Genomic DNA, 11498 nt, shown 5'->3' with positions numbered 1-11498 from the left:
GGGGTCAGGTCTAGACCCCAGTCCCGGAAGTTTCTCAGCCCGGATTAGAAGCGGGGGAGGGCGGTGGGGAAGGGGCTGGTGGGGTGCTGGGCTGCCCAGGAACACGGAGTATCATATTTCTCGCAACCCGCCAATCCTGAACGCTGGGGGGCGTGGCCACACCTGGGAGGCGTGGCCGGACGGCAGATGGGTCCGCGGCGTCCCGAGGCGAGGCGCTGACGTGAGCTTGGCTCACCTGGGCGGGGAAGGTTAGGGCCGCTGTGGGACCGGGAGCGGAGCCTGCAGTCCCTACCTGCGCAGAGCCAGGTGTTGCTTGCCCAAGCGGCCGAGGAGAGCAGTGGCGACGGGTGATCCTAACTGGGGACTTGGTTCAGAGGGACGTTCGCTTCTGGCAGCCGGATTGAAGAAAGGTGGGGACGCCAACGTCTGGAGCCTCGCTTGAGGGAGGGAGGACACGCCCGCCGGTGAAGAAGCGTCCCCTCCAGAGTTTGTGGGGGTGAGGAAAGCTTGCTTAAGGACATCTGTTTGTTTGGGGATAGCCTGTAGGGCTGGGTGCCCATCGCTCTGCTTCAGGTAGCTTTCGGGCGGTCCTAGCCCGTGGGGGGGGGCGCTGGGCCCTTACCGACCCCCTACTTCGTCGACTCCCTTTCCCTCCCGCCCAACTGGAGTGTGACGCTCTCGGGCCCCTACCCACCAGCCGTCGGGCAGCGCTAAGGCTCCTCCACCACGCTGGTCCTCCCAGCTCACCGCTCCGCAGGCCCCTGGATCCCGAAGAGGGGATTTCCCAGGCCGGCCGGCGCTTGATCTTGGTGGGTGTTTTGGGAAATTGCGCGTCGGGCCGGCCAGTAAGTTTAGCCAGTTTGTTTCCTCTCCTGGGATTTGTTTAGCACAGTCAGGCCCCTGCCCTGGGCCTGAGAGACACCCGTGAATTTCCAAGTAGCGAAGCTACGTGCTGGCGAGGGCGGCGCCGGGCGTGGTTGCTCTGGGGGTGAGGCCCTCTTCGCCTGAAAGGGCTGGAGGGCTGGTATAGAGAAGTGGGGAAAGTCTTCCAGGCCTGACTGGAAAGCAGGCCCAGGGTGCCACTGTTTACAGGGAGCCTGCTGTGTGGTAAAGGGGTCATCCCTACCCCAGCCCTGCTCTCTTGGTGGATGTCAGAAGTGGAAGCCAGGGAAGGGAGAGGAAGAAGGCGTTTGAGTAGGGGTTGGTGAAAGCTGATGCCGACCCAGGAGAGTAGTTTTCGATGTTTGTCTACTGGGTGAGAGCAGCACCTCTACCCTGTAGCTCCCTGTCCAGCCGCCAACTTCAATCAAGCAGGGAGGCAGGGTGTGGGCATTATGGCTAGAGGCCCAGAATTTACCCCTGAACAGGGCTAAACTAAACGGAGGAAAGACTGGGGAACTTGGAAGATGGCATTTCAGGTCTCTCCAGGAGGAAGGGAAAAAGCAGGACCACTCCGGAGGCCTGTCTGCAAGAAATGAGGGTGTGTGTTTTACTCTGAGCAAAACCACTGACAAGTGAATCTTGGCTTTGGGGTGGCCGTGTTCCTGGAAACTAGTCTGGGCAGGGGCTGCAGAGGCGGCAGTACAGGTGTTTGTAGGGGACCTGTTCCCTGGAATGGGGGTGTGAGATCGGATGGTTTATGCCTTGGGGAGGTTGATAGTGTCCCTGCTCAGTGCCCAGTATGAGGGGAGTGGATGGGTTAAATCTTTGTTCTTTGGCTAGTTGAATACCTGTTGGAGACACAGGCCTTGAATTTGGCTGTGATGGCAGCTAGAGATGCCAGAGCTGAGTTAAAGTAGGCTAAGCTTGTTCTGTGGGCGTTGGGATTTGGGTGGTGAGAGTGTTCTGAAAGAGAACTCTGGTTTAGGTGTGTTTAAGGGTGGGTGTCATGCAGTCTCCTCCCTAACCACTTCGTTGACCCTCCATGCTGCTTGGATCTTTGTTGATGTCTTTCATCTACTTTCTTGGTGTATAGAAGAAGGGAGGGACTTAGAAGGCTGGGTTCAGTGGCAGGATATGGTACAGCACACTCTGACTGAGCAGTGTTGGGTCCAGGCCCCAGATAAAACACTTTGCTGTGCCTCAGTTAACCCAGCTGTAAAATGGGGCTGATAACAATGGGGATGATCATTTCATTATGAGGATGAAATCAGACACGTTAAATAAAAGCTCATGAAAAAACTGTTAAGCCTATGTAGGAAGAGGATTGTTGTTACCATGGTTTCATTAGCTGAAGGCCATCATCTTTTATATCTCCCAGTGACCAAGAAATGTCTTAGCTTCCTGTGGTTAAAAAAAATACTACTTGTAGTGTTTTGTTTTTAAGTTGTGAATCGACACACGGCATTGTAGGAAAATGTGAATCGTATATAGAAGTACTTAGGCACGTATAAAATTCACCCACAGTCCTATCACCAGGTAACCACTAAGAACTTCTTGTCGCATCGATGTATTATTTGTTTCCCTTTCAAAAATTCTCTGTGCTTATGTACACAAGTGCGCGTCCAGTTACAAGATGGAGATACTACTATACAGTCAATATTGTATGATGCCTTTTTCCCCCTTAAGTACATATTTAAACATTTTCCCAAATCCAGTAAAAATTCTTCAGATGCCTCGATGTTAATGGCTACTTGCTATTGCAACCTATGAATGTCTAATTAGATATTTTTCTCTGTGATCTTGGTTGCTTCCAAAGTTTGCCTCTCTGCCTGTTCTTTTTTTTTTTTTTTTTTTTTTTTTTTTTTTGCTGTACGCGGGCCTCTCACTGCCGTGGCCTCTCCCGCTGCGGAGCACAGGCTCCGGACACACAGGCCCCGCGGCCATGGCTCGCGGGCCCAGCCGCTCCGCGGCATGTGGGATCCTCCGGGACAGGGGCACGAACCCGTGTCCCCTGCATCGGCAGGCGGACTCCCAACCACTGCGCCACCAGGGAAGCCCTTTTTTTTTTTTTTTTTTTTTTTGGCTGTACGCGGGCCTCTCACTGCTGTGGCCTCTCCCGTTGCGGAACACAGGCTCCGGACACACAGGCTCCGCGGCCATGGCTCGCGGGCCCAGCCGCTCCGCGGCATGTGGGATCTTCCGGGATAGGGGCACGAACCCGTGTCCCCTGCATCGGCAGGCGGACTCTCAACCACTGCGCCACCAGGAAAGCCCTCTCTGCCTGTTCTTATAGTCTTAGGTGCTGGGTGGCAGGTGGAGGAGATCTCGGTGGACTTTCAGAAGGTGGAGAGGGTTAGCTGTGATGGAGGTGGGGCATAGAGGAGGAGGAGGCTGGGGCAGCGTTGCTCCTGTGTACTGCTATCTTGGGAGAATGCTGAGAACACAGGGCTCTAGATCTTAGTCATCGACCTCTAAGGGTGGCTGCCTCTCCCTCCCCATCACTCTGTGCAGTTCGTTGCGTTGGCCTGGTTGCCTTAATTTTTTTTGATGTGCTGTGGATCAACTAGGATAAGCCCTTTTCTTCAAAGCCCATGGTCTGTCAAGAGGTGGATTTCACGTGTCTGCCAGACCTCGACACAAGACTGACCAACATTGCAACAGAAATTCTCGAAAGCCCCTCACTAGGTGGACCAGTTTGCTGCCCATTTCCCTGTTCTCTTTGTTCTTCCCTTACCCCATCCCCCTTCCCGCAGGCCAGGACTGAGGAAGAGAAGGCTAGAACTTGCCCTGGGGAGAATATGCATTCCCTCCTCCTTATAAGGTAAATGTTCTCCATGGTTTGATAGCTTGACTTTGCAGTCCTACAGAGCAACCTACACCGAGGCCAAGAACATGGGGGTGGGGGGCACTTGAGTACCGAGTGCTACCTCACCTACCCACTGTGAACTGCTCCCAGGGGGGAAGGTTTCAGTTGCAGAACTTGGTAATTGGGTCAGAAGGCTCAGGTGAGAGCAGGTCCTGCCTTGCTCTTAAAGTGCCAGTGACCGAGCTGGGTTTGAGTTTTCCCATTTGTTGGGAGCCTGGCTGGGGAGAGAAGTGGCCTTAGGACCCACCCCTTAAGCTAAGTTCCTCCGAGGGGGAGCCTTCGGGGGAGCCTTCGGCTGACTCAGCTGGTTTGGGTTCTGAACCGCGATCCAGGTGGGAATCTTTCTGGGTGGGAAGGTGACTTATTTATCTTCCTTTTCTCAGGTCAGTGGATGTTTGAGCAATTCCACTGTGGATTTCTTCAGGGAGTCTGATGAGAACATTGTGTTTAGTAACTAATGTCGCCCTTGTCACACAGTAGCTGACGGACAAATATTTGTTGAATGAACATCCTTTTGCAGGCCTGTCTTTCTCACCCGAAGTAAAAACAAAGAGAAATGAGAACGCCAAAAAATCTAAACACAACACCCCAGGCAAACACTTCTCCGGTAACTGCTTTTTCCTTTAGGCACCCAATCTGGGCAGGCCTTTGTTTCCCCGCTGTGAGTGCTGGCCGCTGCCACCAATGTTATCTGCTACGCTATGCCCTTTATGAGAATCAATTGCAGACTTTACCCAGGCTGGCTCCAGCAACCAATCAGTTCAATTCAGCCTCTGTGGGGAGGTAAACAGACCCAGGTGAGGAGGCTGTCCCAGCAGTACAGAGCTTGTCTTATGACTGGTTTTAGTACTCTATAGGGTTAGGAACTGTGGTATTTGATCATTCTAGGGCATCTTAGCTTTACCAGACTCAGATACAGGGCAGGTTTCTTACACTTTGTCTCCAGTGCTCCCAAGCTTTCTCCTAGACAGTGGATTGTCGTGGGGATAACCAGCTCAGACCCCCACATCCCGCATTTTTTTTTTTTTTTTTTTTTTTTTTTTGGTGCAGAAACTTTGGGTGGCCCAGAGAAAGGAAAACTGACTTGAGGCCCAGCTCTCAGATCCCTGTGGATACACTGCCTGCTCATCTATGTAAGTGAGGATTTTGGAACCAGGGACCATCCCTCGCCTACTTCTCTCTCATCCTGATGGTGTCATTTCTTACTAAAATATTCCCATTCACCTTAGTTGTCTAAAAAGAGAGCATGCTTCAAGTTCTTGCCTATATACCTGCTATTTCCGTAACTTTTTTCTTCCTTCTCCCGAGATGAGATTGAAAAGAGCAGTTTCTCTTCTCTTCCCTTGGTACTTGCGGAAGGACTGTTTTCCAGCAGGGATGACATCATCTCTTTATTTTTCTGCCTCAGGATTTAAATAGAAGAAATGTGATCTACTTACGTGATAAGTCTGATTTGGCTAGAGCATGAAAAATAAATGGCTTTGGAATAAGAATCAAAAGAACCTTTTAACCTGTTTTCTTTTCTTCCCCACCTGGCACAGTTTATTCCCATATTTAGTTTCTTTGCTGTAATCTAATGGAACTGTAGCTCTATCATATGGGAACAGTGGCTGGGACCTTTTCCCAGGGGCTGGCCTAATTCTCCTCTCCCCATTTCTTCCCCCTCCCCCCAACCCAGATCATGGCTCTCCACCCCCGCCGAGTTCGGCTGAAGTCCTGGTTGGTGGCCCAAGTGGATAGTGGCCTGTACCCTGGGCTCATCTGGCTACACAGGGACTCCAAACGCTTCCAGATTCCCTGGAAACATGCCACCCGGCATAGCCCCCAACAAGAGGAGGAAAATACCATTTTCAAGGTCAAGGTATTCTTTTACCATCTGACTTGAAGTGTTTTCCAGTTCTCTCAGACCTTTCTGGATTTTTATTCTTCTGTTTTCAATTTTGGCTTGAAGAAGGTACTAGATCCAAAATGCTGATGCAACAAAAAGTATGTTTATGATGGGGGGTGGGGGCAAACTTAGCAGGCATAGTAATTTCTCTTGTTGGGGCATGTCTGTTATGGTTGAGGCCATTTATTCTTTCCCATTGGTCAAAGCTACTCAACTCACATCCCAAGGGATCCCAGGTGTGATTGGCTAAACTCCTGTAAGTGTGTGTATGCTGTGTATGTTGTTCTAGAACTCCCAAGGGTCAGCCAGCAATCAACCCTTCATTCGCTCAGGGCTCTTGCTCTGGCCCGGGAATGGCTGTCCAGATCAGGGCAGAACTCCTGAGTGTTCACAGGCTCCTAACAGCCTGTAGAATGGGTGTCGAGGGCCCTTTGCAAGTTTTTCTTTTGATGTTAAAACCTTTTGCCCCGTCCATAACCTCCGCTTAAAAATGAAAGGCGATTTAATTACAGGTTTTTATTCTACAAATATGTTTTCTTAACTGAAGAGTAGCTCTGATGTGAGAGTTATTTTGCTTCACTGAAACTAAGATTGAATCACGTGGCATTTCATAAAATGTCAGTGAAACCAAAGCCTAAGACAGAAGTAGGTGGGAAGCTCGTTGTGGGAAGGGGTATTATGTGGTTTGTAACTCCGGAGCCCATGCCTCTGCTCCAGACCAACTTCTCTGTGCTGGTCAGTCTTCCATCTCATGAGTAGCTTTAGTTCCTGCACTCCCAAGACACGGAGAAATGAGTTTGCCCATTTCTTCCCTGACTATAAGTTGGAAGTCAGAAGTGAAATCCAGTCCCTGCCCTGAGCCTCTCAAGATTGATGCTCCAGGTTCTTGCTGAGACTGGGCCAGGAAAGGTGGGCTCATACCTCAAAGGAGAGAGAGCCAACTTAGAGTTGTTTCCCACCCAACTCAGTTATATTGGGTGTAGAGATGAGAGGTAGAAGAAAAATTGGCCTGTGAATATTAGAAAGTAAATGAATGCTTTCAATGTAAACATTAAATAATGATATGAAAGTGGTAAGGAAAACATCTGTAAATCAGCACCAACTACTGGAGCTGGCATCAGAGGGGGATGGGCCTGCCCTGGCCCAGCTGGCCTCTCGCTGTGGCCTTGGTCTGAAACTGGACTTGCTGTTGAAGTGCCTGGTGGTGGCTGGCCATGTGGGAGGAGACTGGTTCCTGAAAGCTCCACTCGTGAGAATGTTCTGTATGCTTAGGGCTTGAGGAAAAATTGGCTGTGGGAAGCTGCTTTGTCCTACTTATATCTGTGTATCTGTTTGCAGAATGCTAAGGGAGGGCCTGGGTGTCAGGAGAAGAGTGAGGGTGCTTTCACAGATCCCAAGCTCTGACAGGCCTTTGGCAGGATATGGGGTGTGGGCCGTTCTGACTGGCATTAAGTGGGTGCCTGCTGCATACCCTAGGTCCATTATCTCATTTGCTTCTCGAGAACACTGTAAGGGGGGCGGCACCCTCATGTTACAGATGCAGAAGCTGAGTCTCAGAGGGGCTAAGTAACTTGCCCAAGTCACATAGCCAATAAGCGGTGGGGTTAGGGTTTGAACCCAGGCCTATCAGCTCCCCCATTATCAGACGGCCCCTTCTGACCAGGAGCTGGAAGACCTGGCTTCAGATCCTACTACCATCCCTTGCATGTGTGGTCTTGAACAAGTCACATAATCTCTTTGGGCTTTAGCTTCCCCTTCAGTAAAATGGGGCTAAAACCCGTCTTGCCTGCCTCACAGGATTGTTGTGAGAATTGAGTGAAATCAGTGTGTGGGAAGGGACTCGTAAATTGCCATAAAAATGCAGAGACTGTGTCCATTTTAGGAAGAGAAATAGGGACCTGCCCAGTGACCAGAATCTCAGAGGCAAGACTGAGAATGGGTTTGAATAAGGGATGTTTATAAAGCACGATTGTCATGTGGTGGGTACCACCCTCTGCTGCATCAGCCTCAGGTTCTCTGCATCATCTGAGTGGGCCCTGGGGAATGGCTGTGTTGTGAGCAGGATGTTAGTCTGGCTGCTCTCTGTGGAGGGGCAGGGATTCAGGGAGCCACAGAAATTTTGCAGACCTGTGCCAAAGTCAGCACAGCCCAACCCAGCTGGATGGGGCCAGAGCGGGAGTGGGCTCGGAGGATCAAGCAAAGAGAGGGGAAAACGTGAGGAGGCAGCAGCCAGGTACTGCCAGGGGCAACTGGAGACGTGCCTCTCCGACACTAGGGACTGACGAGGTTGAAATCCCCTACAGGGGGTTGGATGGAATGGAGCCTGCTGAGTGCCCAAGGGCAGCAGCTCTGTCACACTGCTTCATTCCATACTGCACATCAAGTGGAGGAGCCCCCAGGTCTGAGAAGGTGGTAAGAAGAAATGAGTGCATTGGAGGAGAAGGATTTAGCTCGGCTGTTGAGAGAAGCTTCCTCATGATTGTGAGGCTCTGCAGGGATTGACTGAGGGAGACCAGAGAACTCAAAGGATGGGGCCGGAGAAGTTCCATTTCGGCTTGAGGAAGTAGTCTAGTTCAGGAGCAGAGGCGGGGAGTTGGGACTGGACAAGCGATGTGCCCTGTCCACTTGAACAAGCTGCCGTGTGCTTCCTGACCTTGAGTCCTCTGCAGAAGACATCCCCCTTTTCTGCACCAGCACATACGTCACAGCCCTGAAGAAAGTGTAGACATCTGAGATACGTTAACAGTTGGGGAGGGCTGATATCCCGTGAACAGACACACAAATGCCCGTTAGACCTGGAAATTGAAAACCAGAGAGGCGGGGCCGCACTGGTCTTGGCCCAGGCCACCAGCCACTGGTGTTCCCAGCAAAATGTTCCCAATGTGGGAGTTTGAGGAAGCAGGGAAAGGCAGGTGGTGTGAGTTTATTAGGACTTGAGGCCCTCAGCCTCGCACTGAGGCCAGCTGAACCCCCAGAGCGTGCTTCCTGCCCTCCTATGGGCTGCTACTCCTAAAGGTACTTGGTTTCAACAGTTATTTGTGCATCAGATTACAGACTGAAGGGAGAGGGAACAGCAAGCCTAAATTCTTCATATCATATGCCACCTCCCTTTCTCTTCTTATTATATAAGCAATTCATGTGAAAAACAAATAAGGCAAACAATACAAAACAAAACTACCTGAAATCTTGCTATCCAAAAGTTACCATTAGTATTTTGGTGTATACTTGTTCCAGATTTTTCTTTATTTTCAACCCTTCATTATGGCCATTGTAGTGTTGACAGATGATGCTGGCACAAGCACTTGAGATGAGGCTCCTCTTTTTAAAAGACTGTATTTGCATTTGGCTTAATTTCTCTCAGGCCCTGCCTTTCCTGGTCCCCAGCGTGGTGTTTTCTGCTGCAGTCTCTGTGAATTGGAGTTGGGGTGATGGGGCGGTCAGGCAGGGCTGTGTGTATCTGTGTCTGTATGAGGGAGGGCGGGCACACTTTCCAGTGTTTCTGGGCAACAAGCAGGCACTCACTGCAGTTTCCTATCCCTCAGGCCTGGGCTGTGGAGACGGGGGAAGTACCAGGAAGGGGTGGACGACCCCGACCCAGCTAAATGGAAGGCCCAGCTCCCCTGTGCGCTCAACAAGAGCAGGGAATTCAACCTGATGTACGACGGCACCAAGGAGGTGCCCATGAACCCAGTGAAGATATACCAAGTGTGTGACATCCCCCAGCCCCAGGGCTCTATCATTAACCCAGGTGAGGCCCCAGCTGCTGGGGAGAAGGTGGACAGTGTGCCAGGTTCCGGGCTGGACCCTTAAAGCGATAGTCGACTTGAAAGTCGCCTCGCTTACAAAGTTGAAGACTGGTAAATAAAGCAAGAAATCCTGTCCCTAGAAAGAACCCAGAGAACAAAAGATACAAACTCAGCACAGTCTTCCTGCCCACGCAGTGGATCAGTAAAGCATTAGAAAGAAGAGGGGGTATTGAGTTCTATAAACAATAACTTCTCTTGGGACTCAACACTGAGAAGAGAGGCCAGATAGTTTAGAAGAAGGAGGGATTAAAACTTAGAAGGTCTGAGTTATAAACCTCGGTCTTTCCATCTCACTACTTGTGGGACATTGAATCAAGTCATTCAACCTTTTGAGCCTCAGCTTCTTCCACTATAAAATCTGGGTTCTCATCTTTCCTGCGTATTTCAAAGGCTGTTCTAAGAATCAATTGACATGACATTATGAAGGCTATTAAGTTCTCTTTATAAATGATGGGTAAGTGATCATTTAATTTGTATGGTATTTTTCCTAGGAGAATACCACCTGATCCCTATATTTACTCAATGTTTAGCAAGTTCAGACTAAGAGCCAGATAATTTAGACTTGACCTCCAGTGAATCTAATGAGGCTCTGCCGTGAGGGAAGGGTCTGTCTTCACAGTAAGCTTATAAAGGAGAGAAGCTGTGCTCCTTGGGTTCTTAGAATGGATGCTAATGTGCAGACAGGGGTTTAGAGTAGGAATTAAAAGATTTCTAGGAGAAGGGAGTAGGGTCTGCAGCTCCTGGATAGGGGAGGGGATGAGAGCTTGCACTGGGGCTCCATAGGAGGAGCTGGGAGTGGGGTGAACCCTTGATTCCCACTCTCTGGCATTGAGGGTGCACACTGAACCCAAGGAACCTCTGTGCTGGCAGTGCCTAGCTTGAACAGTGGGTCAGCTGCAGGGATGACAGTGCAACGTGAGTGCCTCACTTTTGACCTTTTTGTGTGTGTGTGTGTGTGTGTGTGTTTCTCGGGTAGGATCCACTGGATCTGCTCCTTGGGATGAGAAAGATAATGATGTGGATGAAGAAGATGAGGAAGATGAGCTGGACCAGTCACAGCACCACATTCCCATCCAGGACACCTTCCCCTTCCTGAACATCAATGGTGAGTGGGGTGGGGGGTGGGACAGAGGCATGGAGAAGATGTAAGGGGCTTTGATTTTGCAACCGTTGACACCATATCCACCATTGCACTGGGAGCAGCGACCAGGCCCTGGGGCCAGGCTGCCAGTCTGTTAGCAAGTAGGAGTCATAGGCAAAGGAACCCCGTAGGCATAGTTATCCCAGTGGGGGGGCTTCTAGGCAGAGAGAGCATCTTCTGAATCTTATGTGATAATTCAGAGAAATTAAAAAATTAAATTCATTCTCAATCCCTCATACAAATACACAAGCTGTTATAAATGTTGCTGATTTCCTTCAGGCCAAGTGCAGGGATCATTTTCGTGAATTGTAGGCAAACTCTTCTGCTATTTCCCTCGGTACAAATTTTCTGTCACTGCCTTAACAGCCTCTGCTAAGGCTGTGTGATGGGAAACTTGTGGCTCTACAGCTCTTAATACAAGGCTGTGATAAAATTTCTCTACTAGAGACTTTTATCTTTTTTTTAAATTGACTTTTTGAATCCAGCTTCCCAGGAAAGATGAGTTTAGAGGTTGGAGGGTCCCTGTGAGACAGAGCAGGCACTGCACCTCCCATTGCACATTCTGAGGACGCTCAACCACAAGGTGAATTGCTCTTCCACAGCATCTTCACTTGAACTTTCCACTGACATGCTCCTAGTCATATGACTTGCATTCAGTTGAGTAGCTTTTCACTACTTTTAGAAAAGTTCCATCTGGCTGCTAGGGTCAAATGAGATACTTTTGCCACCTAGAAAATTTAGTATATCAAGATGATTCCTGTAGGATTTTGGAGTCCCCTTCCCTAGGTGATGCCCCTTCTTTTGAGAATCAGGAAATGACTCTTATCTGTCTACTTGCCCTCCTTGACTTACCCTGTCATTTATAACCTTGCAACCAAGTGATGAGTAAAGACAACGATCCTAGAGCTCTCTCAG

General features: G+C 50.0%; 1 protein-coding gene across 2 annotated transcripts; it reads left to right on the top strand.

The window, feature by feature from the left end:
- Window positions 1-236: 236 nt before the first annotated feature.
- LOC308608680 (interferon regulatory factor 6-like) lies at window positions 237-11142 on the top strand. 2 transcript variants are annotated; one of them, XM_081221969.1, is made up of 7 exons: window positions 237-496; window positions 3636-4545; window positions 4799-4881; window positions 5427-5609; window positions 9179-9384; window positions 10419-10547; window positions 11077-11142. In XM_081221969.1, exons 4-7 carry the CDS (start codon window positions 5554-5556, stop codon window positions 11109-11111), a joined length of 426 nt encoding a protein of 141 aa, XP_081078095.1. In that variant the 5' UTR covers window positions 237-496; window positions 3636-4545; window positions 4799-4881; window positions 5427-5553; the 3' UTR covers window positions 11112-11142. The 2 variants fall into 2 exon arrangements, 1 of the variants encoding a protein (XP_081078095.1); XR_014014211.1 differs by lacking the exons at window positions 3636-4545; window positions 10419-10547; window positions 11077-11142 and having other exon boundaries at window positions 5427-5603; window positions 9179-9967.
- Window positions 11143-11498: the final 356 nt, after the last annotated feature.

The sequence above is a fragment of the Mesoplodon bidens genome (assembly GCF_964165515.1).
Source record: "Mesoplodon bidens genome assembly, chromosome: 2".
Lineage (NCBI taxonomy): Eukaryota > Metazoa > Chordata > Mammalia > Artiodactyla > Ziphiidae > Mesoplodon > Mesoplodon bidens.
This window is presented reverse-complemented; position numbering and strand designations above follow the sequence as displayed.